Source organism: Rousettus aegyptiacus, unplaced genomic scaffold, assembly GCF_014176215.1.
Source record: "Rousettus aegyptiacus isolate mRouAeg1 unplaced genomic scaffold, mRouAeg1.p scaffold_m13_p_15, whole genome shotgun sequence".
NCBI classification, from domain to species: Eukaryota; Metazoa; Chordata; class Mammalia; order Chiroptera; family Pteropodidae; genus Rousettus; species Rousettus aegyptiacus.
Window position 1 is genome coordinate 11,042,798 of NW_023416290.1, and position 18,733 is coordinate 11,061,530.

The 18,733-nt window shown below is 41.5% G+C and overlaps 1 protein-coding gene across 12 annotated transcripts in view; it reads right to left on the reverse strand.

The window, feature by feature from the left end:
- Positions 1–18,733, reverse strand: part of TRIM55 (tripartite motif containing 55) — a 49,617-nt gene that overhangs the window by 20,711 nt on the left and 10,173 nt on the right. For 6 of the 12 annotated variants that reach the window (XM_016152896.2, XM_016152892.2, XM_016152893.2 and 3 more), the window contains 3 exons: positions 18,059–18,231; positions 12,822–12,987; positions 10,786–10,881 (listed from right to left, as the gene is read on the reverse strand). In XM_016152896.2, the coding sequence (XP_016008382.1) occupies positions 10,786–10,881; positions 12,822–12,987; positions 18,059–18,231 (435 nt within the window). Of the gene's footprint in view, positions 1–10,785; positions 10,882–12,821; positions 12,988–18,058; positions 18,731–18,733 lie in introns of those variants that run through there. The other 6 variants (XM_016152885.2, XM_016152894.2, XM_016152891.2 and 3 more) reach the window with 4 other exon arrangements.

Here is an 18,733-nt window from a genome sequence, read left to right on the forward strand (position 1 = left end):
TGGACATTTTGAGAGACAACGAAATTGACTTAAATAGGATATTTTTTCTTTTCCTTTAATCTATACAGATACCCACTGTGTTGATGCTTTGAAAATCCCACTTATATCAAATTTGATACTTATAAAATCCAAAATTAATCAAATTGGCTAAATGAATTAAGGATTTTTCAATCTTCTTTATAAATGGAGAATTTCATATAAATTAGGACAGGTTTTGTTTTGTATGTTGGTTATATAGCATACAGGGTCCTATTTTGCTTTGTGTGTGTGTGTAAGGAAAAAAACTATGGTGCTCCCTGGATTTTACCCTTCACTCTCTACACCGCGGCTGTTCCAGTTTCAGGCCTCCTATGCAGATTCCGACGCTTCCCATGGCCTCTGCCTCTGGGACGCCCACTTCCAGTCAACTCACACACTGCTGCCAGATTCATTTTCCTAGAGTACATTTTCCTGGGGTACAGTACTTTTTCTCTCTTATGACTCCCTATTGCCCAAAGAATAACATTTAAACTTTCTAACTGGCTTTCAAACCCCTCCATGACCTGCCCCCAGCTTTCTTTCATCATAGTCTACTTTTCTCCACCCTGTGTCCAGCAAAGAATGAACCAACCACTCACTTTCTTTGTTCATGCTCTCCCTCTCTTCTGAATGTTCTTCCCCAATTCACAGTTGCAAACACTAAGCAATCTTAAAGACATGTTGAAATACCACTTCTCCTATTAAGCTTTCCTTGATCGCTGTGGCTGAATGTCATTTTTTAATCTTCTGAAATTCCATAATAGTTACCATTTATGGCATATACCTGTATATACCAGGTGCTCTTCCCAATACTGTCTAAGAGAGGGAAATACAGAATTTGGTCTTTGATTCCTGTAGAAAGGCTGTGTGGAAAGTTGGGTTTATCCATTTGTACCATGTGACTAACATCTCCAGTACCATCCAGCTCCCTTTACTATGAGTCCCTGTTTAAACCATAATTAACTTTCCAGTTGGCCTGGTCATTGGCTTTTTTGTTTTTCAAGCTCCAGTAAGCTTGCTATATATGTATGCCTGTCTCCTTGACCCAACCATCTCTGGGTCCAAGACCTTTATAGCTGAGAGCAGGTTTTGAGCCATGATGATCCAACCTTGCTCTCCTGCCTGACAGGCACTTTGTGAATCCAGCCAATTTACCTGTGACATCTCTGACCTTTGTACGACCCTTATTACCTGTCCTTTCATTTTAGTAAACATTGGTCTCTTTGATATCATGTTATTACTTTCTTCCTTTACATGAGTTTCTCAAATATCTAAACTATAGTCTCCCCGAGGTTAGAATCTGGGTCTTTCTAGGACACATACTACCTTGGATACGAATAAATATCTGTCGAATAGATTTTTTTAAATGACGTTTCATTTTCCCCAAACATCTCTACTGTTCTCAGACTAAGGATAACTTAAAAGAAAAAGGATAACTTAAAACAAATTGTTGATTATGAATACCTTTCAAATGTGCAAGAAATGCATCCCTCACCCTACTGTGTCCCTTTGAAGATAGTTCTCACATTTCTAACCAGTTACAGTATGTTAAGGAGATCCTTAATGAGTACCAGTATTGCTATCATCCACCCATCCATTCATTCAATAAATAATTTTTAAGTATATCATTTGTGTCAAGTACTGTGCAAGGTTCTGGGAACCTAACAAGAATTAAACTTAGTTCATATTCTCAAGGAGTTCACAGTTCACTGAATGAGAAAGACTGTAGGTCAATAATGTAATACAATCTAGTAGGCTAAAAAAATGAAATATATTAGAGATTTAGATTATACTTGGTTTAATAGAAGCATAGACGTGGCACCTTAATCCAAATCTTTCTGTGGGTGAGGACCATTTGAGGGGAGTGGGCTTGAGGGTGGTGATGTTAGCTCAGGAAAAGCTTCTTAGAGGAAGTGGTGCCTCGAGTTTGACCATAAAGGATAAGCAGGAGCAGAGGAGGTGTGGGGAGAGGATGAAAATGTGTGGAGTCTCAGCAGTTGTCAAAGTAATAGGACAAGGGCCCACACAATATGTCAACATGGAAATTGCTAAGCTTGCCAAATTCCCATCCATTTCCAGCCCTTTGGCTTGAGATTTAGACTATTATTAGGCTTAAGAACTGAAGCCTGTTCACAGCTCTCCAATCAAACTTTCCTTCACTGTATTACTTTCTATTCTTAGCTTACAGGCAACCATGTGCCCACTGCACTCCTGAAATATGCCTTCAGTGTTCAGATGCTCTACCGTTTACTGTGAGCATATGATGGTTTCTAGCTTATTTTTCTAAATTGAATTTGTACACATGAAACATTTATAGTAATGGACATTAAGATATGGTACTGGCATATGTCTGTTTAATTAAAGTTTTCTCCTGCATGATTTAATATGTGTGAGAACCTTCAAGTTTATGAAAACCAAATGCTTTTCAGTGAGACTAGTGTAAAGTTATGTCATAAAATGTTTGTTCAAATCAAATAAAGATTAGATCACTTATTTTGGCCATATATATTTTATTTAGTGGCCTAAATGGAATAACTACTTTATTCTTATATTCACTTCCAAGTACTGTTTTATTTCTATTCTGATTTTTAGTGACTTGTAGTATATTGAATTTTAATAAAATCACTATCATTTTAATAGCAACTATCATTTGCTTATACTTTACAGTTTAGGAAATGCTACCCCATGCAGAGTATATGTTTAATTATTATTTTTATATGACTACATACTGTGTAAAGCACTTATTATATTACTTGGCACATAGTAATCACCATTTGAGTGTTTATTAAGTTTAGATACAATTTTCTTTAATTTGAATTATTTAGTTGTGGAATCTTGAAGCTGCATGGACTATCAGAAGTAATCTGCTTCAAACCAATCATTTCGCTGATGTAAACACGAAAATTCGGCAGAGTTAAGTTACTTTCTCAAGCCAGTCTGCCATTTACTGTTGGTGCCTGGCCTAGACCTAAGGTCTTTGAACTTCTGGGTCATTGCTAATCCCACCATACCCAGCTGTGACATACTTTGAAGTAATCTGGGGAAAAATGTATTAAACTGCTCATTAATTGCATATATATATGCATTTTAACAAATCTACGATGTTGCAAGTAGGCTCTTAAAGATAAGAAACCTCAAATTGTTTCAGAATTATATTTGGTAATTTATTCCTTTAACAGAATTCACTAAGTGCTTACTATGTATCAGGCATTGTAAGATCTAAAGACTTCCCATGATTTTCCAGTGTTCAGCAGAATAGTAGGAAAAAGATATATTTTCTGATATTTTAAAAAACCTAACTTTTTTTCTCTTGCTTAATGTGCCTTCAATATAATTCTATGCAAAATATGGTAGGAGACAGATTTGTTCCTGAAATAGGAAAAATATATGTTCTTCCTTGGAATTATGAAATTGATACTTACAAATTTTAGAAACTAACTTAAGATCTTCAGGTTAATATAATTCACATTCAAATGAGAAATACTCCATAAAATTGAACTCTTTTATTTCTCCACACTCTCTGAGGTAGAAGCAACACATGGGAGACTAACGTAGGTACCTTCAATCTTGCTTGGGTACAAGACCTTTAACATTCTATAAACAACAAGTACCTCAGTTTATCAACTTGCCCTCCAAGGTAATTAGGGAACAGGTATATGCTATATATAAAAAAAAAATGCTCTCAGAAGCTACCTTGCTATGGATAATGATTACTCAGAATTTCAGTACCTATTATGTCTTTGTAAATGTGGAACTGAAATTCTTTCAAAAGACTTTCTAGTAACTTAAAAAATGGAATGGGAAAAATGTGGATTTCTACATTATCGAAATGTCTGTAGGCAGCACACTTTAAGAGATGATTTTTATCTGCCAAAACATGAAAGCAACCATATTTCTTCTCCACAAAAACTTACTCACCTCAAAAACTTCTTGCTTTTAACTTTTCATTTATTTGAATAAAAAAGTATGTTCTTTAAGCCCAGTTCCAACCTGTATGCTTCCCTCTCCTCCCATTTCTCTGCATAGTAGTGAATCAAAATACATACTTTTTGAACTTACAAGTTTATTTTTCCTAATATTCTCCATATTCTTCCTTTTGATGTCTGTGGTTCCTGTGTCATGTGTGTGCGCATACACATATGCACATGTGCCTGCGTAAGCATGTTAGCAACTAAAGTAACTTCCATCATAGATGCACTAGGTGTTGGCCTCCGAGCATATTCTGATGCAGAGCCTCTAACTCTGGAGGTCCATGGCTGACCTCCTAGGTCTGCCAAGACCGTTATATTTATTGGCTTCTTAGGAGAACCAAATAAAAGTTGTCTGCATTACTTCAATGAAAATAAAACCCATCCCATCTCTAGAGACAGCCCCATATGGATGCAGTATACAAAAAAGGTATGATTTTATAAAAGGAAGACTATTTGACCATAATAAAATGATAAAAGTAAGACAGGCAGAATATTTGTTTCTAACCAATACCATACGATCTGGATGAAAAGAAAAAATCAAGTAGTCATTTGGTTGTTTCCTTGGAAGTAAGTAGGTAACCATTAATGTTTATCTAAAAACCACTGTTTAGCTGTAGCCTTCATAGAAATGTAAAAATTCACTGACTCTTATATTTTAGTGGCAACAAGATAAAGTATATAACTACAAAGAGAAACTTTTCATGGGAAAAAATCAACAATAGATACTATACTAAAAGAGTAGATAGTCTGCCAAGCAAAATATTGTCACACTACAATTTTTAATGGCTAAGTTTTACAGTGGCTCCATTTTCCCCCAGGTGCTTATTATTGTCTGAAATGATATTGTTATTCATTTTTAAATTATCTCTCTCCTTTACTGGAATGAAACCTTCCTGAGAAGCAGGAACTTTTTCTGTTTAATTCTTTACTACTCTCCCACATTATGTGAGCAGAATATGGCATGTAACGTTCACACGAGAAATGTGGTTTGAATGCGTGAATGGATTAATGCAATATGAATTGTATCTAGGAAAAGTCAGCCCTCACTCAAAAGTTTCTATTTTGTTGTGTTCCAAAGAAATAGGTATTTAACTGGATACCCCCAAGCCTCTGCTTCATTCAGTGCTCAAAAGAAAACAGCAAGAAAAGCTGTGCAATTTTAGGGAAGCCATTTAACCTCAGGACAGTTTTTTTTTATCTATACGTTAAGGGATAGGACTGGATGGATGCTAGGGTCCCTCCTGACTCGACAGCTCCCAGACTTGATGACTCCAGGTAAATGTGGCCATCGTTCAGAGTCTTCAAGCTGTGACATGCCGCTTTATGTATAAAATGCCTCTTTCAATTCCTGGCGGGTTCCGGAGTGGTAATCTACAGCACTGAGACATAGACTGCACGTCCTAGCCCTGCAATGTCAGTCCCGGCTTGGCAACGTGCCATAGCCACGACAGGAAAAACCTGAGACAATTGTGACCCCTGCTCTTACCATGTAAGGAGCATGACTTTGGGACCAAAATAGAGCTGAAGATAAGCTCTTAGCCCCACCACTTGTCAGTGAGCAACTGGCTCTACCATATCTCTCCCACATTCCTCCACTGGAGACACACTCGTTTGCAGGCGTAGCTCTGTGTCTGAAGTGCCCACTCAGCTTCATTTGAAATACAGTCCTTTGAAATTCCCTTCATCAGCCTAATAAGGGTTTCTTTCCCTGCCCCTCTCCCCCCGCCAAAAGAGAAAAAAGTAGACAGAAATTAATAATACTAAAGAAAGAATTACATTAAGGTAGGAAGATTCTCCTGAGGAAATCAAGCCCACTCTTTCACTCGGAAAGGCCCCTTGCGAGCACTTGGACAAAGTCCCAGGATGCAGACGCGGATGAGAACCCAGGTCTCTGCCAGGCTGCACTAGGGAAGGGGCAGACAAGTGAGAGGAGCACCGTAGCTCCAGGCGCGCGGGCTAGAGTTTGGCCCCTCTCCTGCCAGCTGGGCGCCTCTGTGGTGCTCAGCAGAACAGCTCTGTTCAGTGGCCTGGGACCTTGGGACACCCACACTTAGCTTTTTTCCATCGTGTTGTAATTCACTTTATGTTAGAAAAATAATTGTGTCATAATTTATGGGAATTCTAATGCTTACTCCTGGGGTTCTTGGCATTGGAGGTTTTCTGGGCTAGTCTAGATCATTTAGAAGCTTCTGAGTAAACCCTATGAAGGCTGAGGGCCAGGTGAGCCCATCCTGACTGGAGCCCCACAGTTCAGTGAAAGCCGCAAGACCACGGCAAGCTGAGCAGCTGTTTAATAGCCTCCTGTCTTCTGTGGATAGTCTGCACGTCTCCCAGAAGAGGCTCAGCCTCCCTTGGTTGCCAATTTTTCAAGTTACCACAAAGCCTTAGATAAAGATAGAGGTAATATCTACTTCCATCCATTTTCGGCTTTTCCCTCTGCAGGGAGTTGCTTCACTCTACCACCATAATTGACCGAGACCATGACAGGCTTATTCCGACACCATTTAAAAGATGCTCCAGTGGTCTAAATGAATATTAGCATCATTAGAATTAGTGTGCTCTTTCCAAGATGACTCTGAAGATGACAGAAGGTGACATTTATTGAGCCCCTGGAATGTTCCCCTTACTCCAACTTAGTCATCACAACAACACTGTGAAGAAGGTATTATCTTCATCATATCAAGGAAGTTAAGGGACAGAGAGCCAAAGTAACTTGCCCAAGGTCATATAATTAAGTGGCAAGGCTAAAATCCAACTCTGAAATCTCTTCTTTTAAGCACATATTATATTACCTTAAGAATATTGCCTTAAAAATTCAGGCATGCTCATTAAAATGGTTCTTAATATATTCATACTTTGTAATTGCATGGTCAATGTCTCAAAGGTTTTTGGGTAAAATTACTGTTTTGGAAATGCAGTGGATTTGTTCCCATTATAAACTTATTGGAGAGTTTTATTAAAGTTGTCATCTTTCAGATATTAGAAATGCTCAAGATCAAATATTTATTATTCAATTTGTAGCTCTTTCCCCTAGATAAGCATCCACACAAAACAGGATTATTTCTAGCCAGCCTGCCTGCCTTAGGAAGGCCAGTATGAATAGCCTGCTTTCTTGGACTCCAATGACATAGGATAAGTGCCACTTGTAAAGACTATGAGAAGGAGGTTACATTTTTTAGGGATGAAGAGTGGAAGTCAAGGACATTTCTCTGGAAGCAGAGAGCTCCCCACACAGTACACTCCCCACGCACACCAGCAGCCCCTCCCCAGTCCCAGCCTAACCCAGAACGTCTCCATGCGTGGAAAGGCAAGTGTAGCCAGACCCTGTTGGGCTTGTCTAGAAGAGCCCAGAAGGCCCTCCGACATCCTGCAGTCCAGAGCCCTGGGACCGTCCCCCGCTGAGCCACATTAAGCTGGGAGGACTAAAAGGACCGAAGGCTCTGTCACCCACCATCAGTCCACAGCAACGAGGACAAATGCCACTTCCCCTTCAGACACAGTTTGGGCTGCCCTTTTGTGACCACAGTTCCTTTCAAAGCTACTCTTGTCATCCCTGTAAACCCACATCAATGGCCTACATTATTTTTAAAACACGGAGTTCACAGTGTGATTTCCCCTCAGCTCAGCGGCTCTCCAGGGCCACTCCTGGCCCAGGTGCCTGCCCAGGCCAGCCCCGCAAGACATTGCATGATTAGGGACAAAATTAGACATGTACTGGCAGCAGGCACTACTACCAAAGGGCAGGTGTCCAGGCCCCAGCAGGAGAAGCAAGGTAATTAGGGAAGGACAGAACCCACCCCAGGGGCTATTCCATTTCCCCCCCTCGGGGGTTCCTCACCAATCAGAAGGCAGAATTCTTTAACAACTCCCCATGCCCTGGTTGGCAGCCACCAAAGGCTTCCCAGAAAATGTTTCCAGGCAGGTGGCGAGATGAGCCAGAAAGGAAAACAACAACCCCAGGCACAAAAGGGACAGAGGAGCTCTGTGACCCTGACTTCAGGCACAGAATTCACCTGCTCGGCAAGGTAGAACCATTCCTCTCCGAGCCCAGGACCCGCTGTGCTTCAGTACGTGCCGCCTTGCAGGCTGGCACAAAGTGAGTCTCTGGCGTTCTGCTCACTGATAAGGCCCTGGCTCTACAGGAGATCACTTTCGTGATTCTAGGTGCGCACAGTGTGGCTATTTGTGGCATCCTGTCCTCAGGGCCTCTTCAAAGGATACTGGCATCAAGTAGGAATCATAAAGTCAGAGACTTTATGGGGTTCGGAACCAATCCCTACATTTCCTGATGAGCCACCTAAACTGGTCTGAAAGAACTATGCTTATCTGAGACATATTTATTCATTCATTTATTCATTCGGTTATTCATTGTATTATTAAAAATGTCAAGCTAGCTATAGAAAAATGTGAAATACGGGAATACATAAGGAAGGCATTGAAAATCACCTGTAGTTCCACTATTCACTGCTTTTAACCTTTTGATCTCTGGAGGTTTTTTCCCCCCTATGAATGTGTATGGGATTATTTAAATGTATACATTTCATGCTGTTTTGCATACTGTGTTTTCATCTTATTTCCTTAAGGTAAAAATCCCAAAAGTTAAATAAACAGGTAAAAGGGACAGACACTTTTTAAGACTTCTTCCAAGTTGCAGTTTTACCTTGAAGCCTTGCAGGTGACAGTTACAAACCCTCCCCTAGTAACCTGTGAAAGTACTTATAAAAGCGTGTCATGTTCCACAAATATTCTTATCAGTAATAATGGGGGTCGTAATCCTGCTCATCGCTGCCAGGAAGTTCTTCTGATATCTGTGCTAAACCCCTTCTGCTGAATTAACTTGAAGTCTGTTCCTTCTGCTCTCATTCTCGGCAGAAGAAAAACAGCTGCTTTCCATTGCACCCCTGACTGGCCTCTGGGAACAAAACCAGTTGTCGAGTCCCTCCTCACCCTCTCAGTGTCCTCTGATGCTGGCTGAATGGAGCTGAATTGTTTGCATTTGCTCAGGGCCAACTGTGACTCAACAAGACTCTTCCTGGGGATGTGTCCCCCAGCCCAGCCCATTCCAACAGAGGTCTGTGATGAAGGCCAAACCAGAGACAAGTACAGGGAACACCTCGCTGGCCCATAAGCAACACACTCCTGTTTATACTCTTGAGACCCCATGTGGTACCGCTCTGCAATGTTGATTCGTGACTTCATGGTTGAGTTGTATTTGGCCTTTACTGAAAATAAGTAAAAAGCTCACATTGCCCATTTTGGAATCTCTTTGGGCTTTTCACCCAGAGAAAATTTTTCTTCTGTAAAAGGATTACAGATTTATCATAGACCCTTTCAGGGATATGAGCATAGACAAGAGAGAAGATTGACTTTAATGATGTGTAAATCTAAAATAAGATGATCATGACCAATGTTTTAAAGTGATCATCTAGGAACTGGCCTTTGGCTTTTGACAGAATGTGCCTTTCTAATGATAAAATAATAAGAACGGGGTAATTATGGGGCACTCACCATATGCCAGTCGCTGTGCTAAGCACTGTGCTTGTGCTTATTTAATTCCTCACAATAACTATAAAGTGGGTACTATGACTGCCCCATTTTTATAAAGGAGAAAACCGAAAGATTGAATGTACATGTGAATTGATCTTAAAAACATAATGTTTAGTTTTTAAAAAAGTAAACAGAATGAGAAATACAAAATCATTTATAAAATTAGAAAACATGCATATTAAACAATACACATTTTATAAGAATACAAGTAAAACAGAACATCAAACATGTTAGAGTGGTTATTGACAGAGGAGAGAACAGGAGTGGTAAATGGTGATAAAGGGAGATAAATAGATAACAAGATGGGCCTTGCCCACAGATATGAAGACAATAAGACATGAACTGAGTGGTACAGTGCTTCAACTCTCTGCACCCGAGGTCCAACTAAAAAACAAATTACCCCAAAGCTTAGAACAGGGAGGGAGTGATAAGCAGCTCCAACGTACAGAGCCAGAGACCTGGTGTCTTGCCTGCTCCCTCTGCAGCATGGCTTAACTAGTCTGTGAATCTTCAAGTCTTGAAAAGATAGTTGCCACAGAGTTAAAGCTTTTTAGGCTTCAGCATTTTGCCTTCAGCAATTATATAGTTTATATTTGAACTTGAGAAAAAGTGGGTTTGCAGTATTGCTTATGTCGAACCTAAGTGTGAGCTAAACAGCCAGCCATTCATCCATTTATTCATCAAGTTTTCATTGAGTATTTATGGTATGCCAGGTTCTGGGCCAGGAAGAAGGCGAAAAGAGTTGGACGAGCCAGAACTCTGGCCCCCATGAGCTCCCAGATGCGGAACCAGTCTGTAACCACAGTGAGGCATATCTTTCCCCTCCTGCCTGCCCTTAGCAGCCTCACAGTTAGAGCGCAGGTGTGTAGCTCAAACCTGCATATGAATTCTTAAAGTACTAATTAGCATTTCTTAACTGTTGGAATTTCCACGAAGAAACTGTGGAAAACACTCATTTTTGTTATTGGGAATTATTTTTCTTATAGCTTATCTTTCAAAGTGGGTTGACCAAGAAAAAAATAACAAAGGTAACAAAACCCTAGTAAATGTGGTAAAATCTGCCTTGACTCATGTGGTAACTTGTCTTCCTGTGCCAGGAGATGACTATTTTAGACACATATCAGGAAGGAGGTCATTCTACAAGGAGAGTTTGAAATGTTGAAAATGGGGATTTCCAGTGTGGAGCCGAGGAAGCCACGACCTCCAGGAGCTCGGGCTTGGCTTACACTCCCGTGGAACCTGGACTTACCTCGATAGTTTTGCAGGTGTCCTCCAGCTGGCTGATCACTCCCTGCACTCGATCATTGTTTCCCACGAGGCCAGCAATGCCGTCGCTGAGCTCAGACTAATGAAGAGAAAAGAGGGGCGTGATTTCTCTAGTCAGCACTGCCCGTGGAGTAGTCATGCTGTTGTCCTCGCAGGTTCTTCATCTGGGGGCTGAGGAACCCTAAGGAGTGACAGTGAGGCTCGGGAGGCCCACGCAATGCCTAATTTTGGAAATAAAATTCGATATTGACATCAATAGAAATGTATTTGTGTGAGAAGAAGTTTCATGATAACGAATTTTTATCAAATTCTTATAGAGACTGTGACCCTGCTGAAAACATTAAGAATGCGGAATTACAGGCAACAGATAGAGAATAACCTATTCAGCTAAAGAATTCTAAGTATGGTTTGTAAATTGAATGGAGTCCAATATGTGGCACAGGGACACAATGAATTGTTTGCCTGGTGCAGCTGAGGATCTGTTTTACTAGGGAAATGTGCACAGTCGTAAATACTCATTCATTTATTCACTTATTCAAGATACACTTATTATGCGCTTTTTATGCGCTAGGTATACACATACTCACATACTAGATTAAGTCACTACAAACTTGAAACTATAACGTTCAACTGGTTCTAGGGAGAAAATTGCCACTTGAAATGCCTCTCAGGTTCTTTTGACCCGAGGAGAGTCCACTGTTCACACTTACCCCTTCCCGAGCTTGGCCTAAGGAGCACGGGGGCTGCTGGATGGGGAGTGGAGACACCTCCGCCTCTAACGTCTCTGTGATGTTGGGCAAACCGTATAGTCTAATTTTCTCACTCATTAAGTAAGAACACTGGACCAGACAGTGGTCGTAAAACATTTTAAAGCTGTAGAACCCTTTTTTTCAAATGGAAGCTATTGTAGAATCCCATTAGATAAAAGTGAAGCTGCTTCAGCTAAACAGGAGCCGGGCGGAAGTCCTGCAGTCTGCCCTTCTGTCCATCCCAGGCCTCTGAGAGAAGCAGTGTGAAACTCATACTGTTCAGTTCTAACACACGATGACGTGTGTGTGTGGGGGGGAGGTGGAAGGAAAAGGGGGAATAAGTCATAAGTGGATTGAAAAATAAATGTTATAGATGTCTTACATATCCTGCTTCTTTAGAAGTCAGTACTCACTGGTGGTAACTGGCGTTGCCCAAAAGTTTGGCTTCCAAATTTGATTCCAACTGTGATCCTCAGTAAAACACTGACCAAATGTGGAATCTAAGATTCTAACAGAAAGAATTTGAGATGTGGAGCTGCTCAAATTCTAGGTGCCTAGGGTGGCTGCATTATTTGAGCTCGAGACTCCATATTTATTTGCATCAAATGGGTAAGTCCCTACTTGCCCATGGGTGAAACCATATCGGCAGGTTGGGGATAAGCTGTGGGAGATGCTGCATTTGGTTAGAATGAGAGGAGCGAGGCCCAGGCCCGGGGGTGGGGCACTCAGAGGAGATGTTCCCGCAACTGGCCTGGGGCAGAAGGCTAGGAGGCTAGTTTCACCTGGCCTTGAGGGCAGGCACAAGGCAATATTTTAAAGTTGTTCTTTAAGGAAATGCCATTCCCAGGTGAGTGGGGCGGGGCAAACGCTACCTTTCGATGGTGAATGGAGAAAAATATTCTGTGACTGGAGTAAAAAATTATCTTTTTCTTATCTAGTCTGAACTTGAAATAATGCTCGGGCAGCTAGAGTTCTGACTGAGTCCCAGAACACTTCTCGTCTTCAGCAATCCCCAAAGAGCCCCCAAAACAGCGACCCTCCCTCTCCAAACCCCTTCTTGACCCTGCGCATCTCTTCCTTCTCTGACCCTCCCCATCACCCTCCAAAGAGTCAAGTAGTGGCCGCATGCGCGCAGCATCCCTTTCCGCCCGGCCCTCCACGTCAGTCCAGTCTCCTGGCCCTACGGCCCTGAGCGGCTTGTGTAGCAGGAAGCCAATCACAGCGGCACCTGGAAGGGGCTGCGGCGCAGGGGTGGGAGGGACTCTGTTACCTTCTGCCTCTGGAACACGTGAGTGAGGGGAGCCACCTGGCAGTCCTTGTGTGCCCCGAAGACCTTGCACAGAGAGCAGGTGGGCACCTCGCAGTTCAGACAGTAGATGTTGATATGCTCCTCTTCATGCTCCTCGCACCTGGGCTGGTCGGACTTCTTTTCTGGTCTGGGAGGAGGGAGCAGACAGATGTGTCAGCTCCCACGAGGCCAGACATGGCAGACCCCAGCTAGTCCCTACACGCCCCAGCAACCCTGTTCCAGAGGACTCTCTGTGCCCTCCAAATTCAGGTTCCCTATGGGTGGAGCAGTAATGTGCCGACAAACCTTTAGCAATCGGCCTGGGGCAGGTGGGACGTGAAGACTCATCTGTAGCATTTGCCGACTTCCACGATATGAGTATTCTCGGGATGGCGATTTAAAGTGATTGAAGATTTAAAAACTGGTTAGTACAATTCCTGAGAGTTACCACTGGGCTCTTGGATTAGGAGCGTGCTCTAGCACTGTCTCCACAGCCCCACTAGTTTCTCAGGAGACCTCCTGCCGTTAACACAGAAAATTAAATGTAAATAACTTTCTGAGGACTTAGCAGTAGTTAAGAGTGGGTAGTATGTGCTCAGTGAATGTGAAGAATTATACTGAACAGGCAGTAAGAAAAATGCAAAATGCTGTTTTGAGACCCGGTGGTGCCTTGAAGTGCAAAGCTCAAAGATAATTCTCAAGTTTTAGTTTTCCCAACAGGTCAGCACAATCAAAAATTTTCAGAACTGCAACAGGTAATAATGGAGCATTGGGTTTGTATGTGCCAGTGAGATGATGAGCAAACAATGAAAAATGGAAACCATGAGAGAGGAGGTGACAAGTCATTGCTGCTTAAGGATGGAATCGCCCGTAGCAGCCCAAGTTCACAGCACATGATAGCACCTTGTATATTCCCCTAACCATCAGCATGGCTTAGGTGTTAGGATTGAGATCAAAGCTTCGCTAAACTGTGGTGCGTTTGGCTCCCTCTGGAGAACATGGTGGGAGGTGTGGGGGTATCCTACTTACATAGAAATCTGGAATTTTTATATATAGTCTATCTAAAGACTAAGGCTGTTAATAGTTTTCAGAAGCATTTGAAAAATTTAAATACAAATCCAAAACTTTTCTTCATATTCCCAAGCACATGGTTATTTAGAAGCATCTCAGATTGGAACTGAATTTTTTTAGTTGTTATCAAGATCTACTTTTTAAAAACTGCAAGTTTTTATGGACCATGAAATCAATTTAGAGGGTTATGACCAGCATTGTTAAAATAAAATAGAATAGTCAATTCTGTGAACTACATGTAGTAAGGAGAAGTACTAATATGTGAAACTTTTCTTTCAGGTGTACATATATATGAGTATGCATGTGTATATGCGTGTATGTACATGCCAATGTAGGCCTGAAACAAAGAATATATTACATATATATCTATATCCATCCATATATTGGTCACTAGATCACAATGCAATATTTCCTATTGCGAGATATGAATAAAAATGTTTGAAGACCATTGATATTGATGTGCAGTATGATGTAGCTGCAGCCCTGAAACTCAAGAGAAAGGCAGAGAATACACTGGTTTACATCTATCTGTAAGTCTCTAGGTAGAATTCAAGTGCTTGAGACTGGGAGGAGCCCTGGGTCCCAAAAAGAAATCGTATGGACAGCCTGCTTCAAAACTTCTGAATCTGATTTTAGTAAAGGGAAGTTTTGCCTGGTCTTGTAGGAATACGTTTTCTGTGAAATCTGTGAGCTCGTGACTTGATTTCTGCCATATTCCCGGAAGCTAACTGAGCAAAATAAACTCCCCAATGAAGAAAATTACCCGCCACCCGGATCTGTCTCTTTCTTTCCTCCATGGGCATCTGAGCTCTACAGGGCAGTGGCCATGGTCTGTCCTTTTCTAATTCCTGACTCTCTAGTACCCAGAATAATGTCTTGCATAGAGTGGGTTCTCAGTAAATATTTGTTGAATGAATGAGTGAGAATTGAGAGAGAATTTGCCAGATTAGTGGAAAGTACTCCCTGTGCTCCAACGGCAAACTGCTCATCCAGGGGAGGCACATGAAACATGGCCCGGAGTCACCTGGCACTCAGGAGTGGCAAAGGAAGAGACCAGACAATGGCCTGAAGCCCCCATTTATAAGTGAAAGTCCTCTGGGGGTTGCCCAGAGATTAGGAGCAGCGACTGTGTCTTTGCTCTGTCAGAGGCTTCTCCAGCTCTGAAATCTTCACTCTCTTATACTTTCACCTTGTAGTATGTGTCCAGCGAGTGTCTGGAGCACATTTACTGGAAAATGGCACCGGCGACTGTGGCTCACGTCCCCTAGTGACTTCCTGAGGGCGGCCCACATCCCTTGTGCTGTTCTGACGTCAACAGCTCTGACCACAATGTCACAGAACTCAGGTATACCCAGTACGCGCAAACACTGAAAATATGGAAATAGCCATAAAGCTCTATGTTATGTTTTTGATTGTGATCATTTATTTTTTCATAATGTGATACAGATTGAGAACTACTTCCCATATTCCTTATTAGGCTTTTCTTGTTTAAGTGGAGCCAGGCCCAGAAGCATCCTCACTTATAAATGAGTATGTAATGAAAACCTTGCACAACTTACATAATAGACTTGGGACAAACATGAAGTGTGGAATAAAGGTGCAACTGCCCCTTCGTGAAGTGAGGGTGGCCAAGCTCACAGTTGTGATTCAGGGCTCACTGCCGAATATTGGCAGTGACCCTCGCCATTCGGTGCAGGCTAGACTCAAGGAGTCCGTGGGCTGCTGCTCTCTCTGTACCTTTACAGTCAAACTGACCTTAAAGCTTAATTCCGGCTCAGCTTCTCCATGTAGTGGCCGTGTGGCCTTAGGCAAGTTACTTAACCTCTTTCGGGCTCAGCTTTTACCCAAATCTAAAAACTGAGCCAAGGGTCTTCTAATTAAATATGGCAGAATATAAATAAACACATGCATTTATTTATTTGTTTCCTGTCAAAATCCCATTAAGAGGGCTTGTAGTGTTATTTGAATGTTTAAAGCATATATATGAATTATTTTGAGTAAAATATTAAAAACTTTTAATAAGGTAATAATAATAGCCACGACCTCACAGGATTGTCATGAGAATTCAAGAATTACACATGATTCATGTGTAAACCACCCTGAACAGAGGTTGACACCTACTCAGCACATATCAGTTTTATTGTCCATATTTTAAAGTTAATTATTATGTTCACTATTAATATCAGCAAAAGTAGGTCCTTCTCTTGTCATTTCCCCAAAACTGAGGCTAGTTCAGCACCACGCAGAATTCTATGTAAGAAGACCAAGTTTTGTCGAGGCCATGATCTCCAGCCTTTCTGTGGGAGGTCCAAGTTGACCAGCTCTTCCCCTTTCTGCCACCAACCCCAATGACTGTGGATTGGAGCTGGATTCATCTCACTCTGTGTATCTCAGGTTATTCCAGGGTTACTTAATGTACACTGAGGCTCAGCGTTCTGGGCTGGAAAGGTTGCCAGCCTCCAGAGAGCAACTGGGTTTATGCCCAAACATGTGCCCAAGCCCTCTGTGCAACCTGTGCTTTTGTTACCAAGTAAAAATGTCCCAAAGGTAAGCGCCAAGTTCAAGAATTGACAGCATAAGAAGAACATGATAATCACAAAAACACCACTAGTGCACTCGGCTGTGAGCGTCATTGTTGGTAATTTGATTCATCGCCTTTATACATTTTGCTCACCTGGGCACCATTTGTGGTAGATGTACGACACAGTAAGGAGGTGTCTTGTGATTTTACTAATGCAACAAGTTTTAACATTTTCTCCTCTTTCAATTTCATAACAATTATTGTTATTTCATATGTTTCAAGCTCTCACTGTGGCAAGTAGCAAAACAAAATTATTTCAATAACTAGAACATGCAAGATTTGTGGTGTTGCTTAATCAGCTGGCACTTATGGAATGACCATTCTGTGCAAGGCTCTGCGCTAGGCTCTGAATCAGTGGTTGGCTATAAACAGGATGTTTAATTTTTTAAGAGACAGTGCATATTTGCATTTTAATGTAATGAAATACAATGGAATCAGATCTGTGAAGCAACAGCAACAATAATACTTTCCTTCTTCTCAAGACTTTGGAAGCAAGGGACAGCCAACTCCATGTCTCTACAATGGCATCAGAAATCTTTCTTTTTCCCTAGTTCCACGTGGCACTATCTAATTTAGTTTGAATGTTAAGCGGAAACTAATAGTCATAGTAATTACAGTAGTTTTTATGTTAGATTTATAGCACAGCTTTTCTTCTGAGAGTGCAATGTCCCTTAAATGCATGCCTCCTACTAAGAATCGGAATGAGGTCATTTTTAGATGGTCTCATTATTGCCATCAAGCTTTGTGGACCCAACGGACCCGTCCTTGTACGACTGAAAAAAGGGCTCCTCACACCATGCCTTCTAGGAATGAATTCCCGCAATGTTGTCTCCGGTAAAGGAACTCTATTGCCAATGTGATTCGATGACTAAGAAGCACCCCCTCCCAGCTTTTTTTAAGGACTGGATGTATATACTGCATATCAATCAATCTACAGGTGAAGAATATGCAGTAGATACGATCTGGGGAAGAGAGAAACATAACCTGAACTCCACCTATTTTTTCCTCCCATGTCTCTAAACTTTAAGTTGCTAAAGGCCAGGACTATGCCTTGCTTTGCTACTTCCAGAGTCAATACTGTGACATGTTAGATATTTTTGTTTTGATTGTTATCACCTAGATAATTTTAAGGTAAGACTGTCTGAACTAGGGATGGGCTATTTAGAAGACGCCAGTTCTGTTAATTTTCTGTAGAGTTTTATACTATATTTTTTCTGCTAAGTAGAATCTAGAGCTATAAAGGATCTATGAAGTGTAGAAATATCCACCCTGTATGTAATACAAGGCTTGGGTGAGGACAGCATTATGTCTCTTTCAGTACCACCATCTGGACTGGATTAGTATTGAGTTACTTCATCCTTAAATTGATACAAAAGCATGGGCACCAGCTTCGTTCTCTCCTCCCATGAGCAACTCTCCCATAGGGAAGGACTGACTTGGAAAAACATTTTCCTATAAAACAATTAGCCTGTGATTGATAAACAAGCATTCAGTGTAGCAACCCACTAAAACAAAGAAGTAAACAAAGACAAGCTTCAAATGGGTTTGATACACAGAAGAACCATACCTGGTGGACTCTTGCTTGTAGATGTCAATGATATTTTCCACCAACAGGTTCCTCTGAAGTCCGTATATCCCATGTCTATCCAAAACCACTTCGTGTCTACAGGAAGGGCAGCGGAATCGGCCCCCTGACGCCACGGTGGTGCCTCCCCTTGTGGGCAAGTACGGGTTAGAGGCCTGTTCTTGCCAAGCAAGAAGAGAAGAGTTGAGTAATGTCGCAGGTAGCCTTTCTGAGACTTCTTTTCGCTCTCTGCTACTACAAACAACATCCACTTCTACTTTAAGCTTGCCATGAGATAATCCCTCAGGGCCTATCAGCAAGTGGTCCTGAGACTCAGGCCGGCACTTATGAACGGTCAACTGCAGTGAACCATTTTCAGCATGCGGTGCTTTCCTATACAGTGTTTTCATAACCAAAAGTTCCAGCCAGAAACTCCAACATTAACGTCTTCGGTAGTAATTCATTTACAATTTTGAAACAGATTCCATTTTAACAAATATGATTCTTAGTACTGAAATAAAATTAGATTTGGGAATAAGGAGGAAGCTGACAGCAAAGCACAAAGCAAATCATTAATTTTTGTTTTTCTTGAAAATGAATGTAGCCTTTTAAAGTTTTCTAAAGGAATTCACCTCAAAATTAAGTGCTTGATTCAGAGGATAGACTCTTTTCCACCCC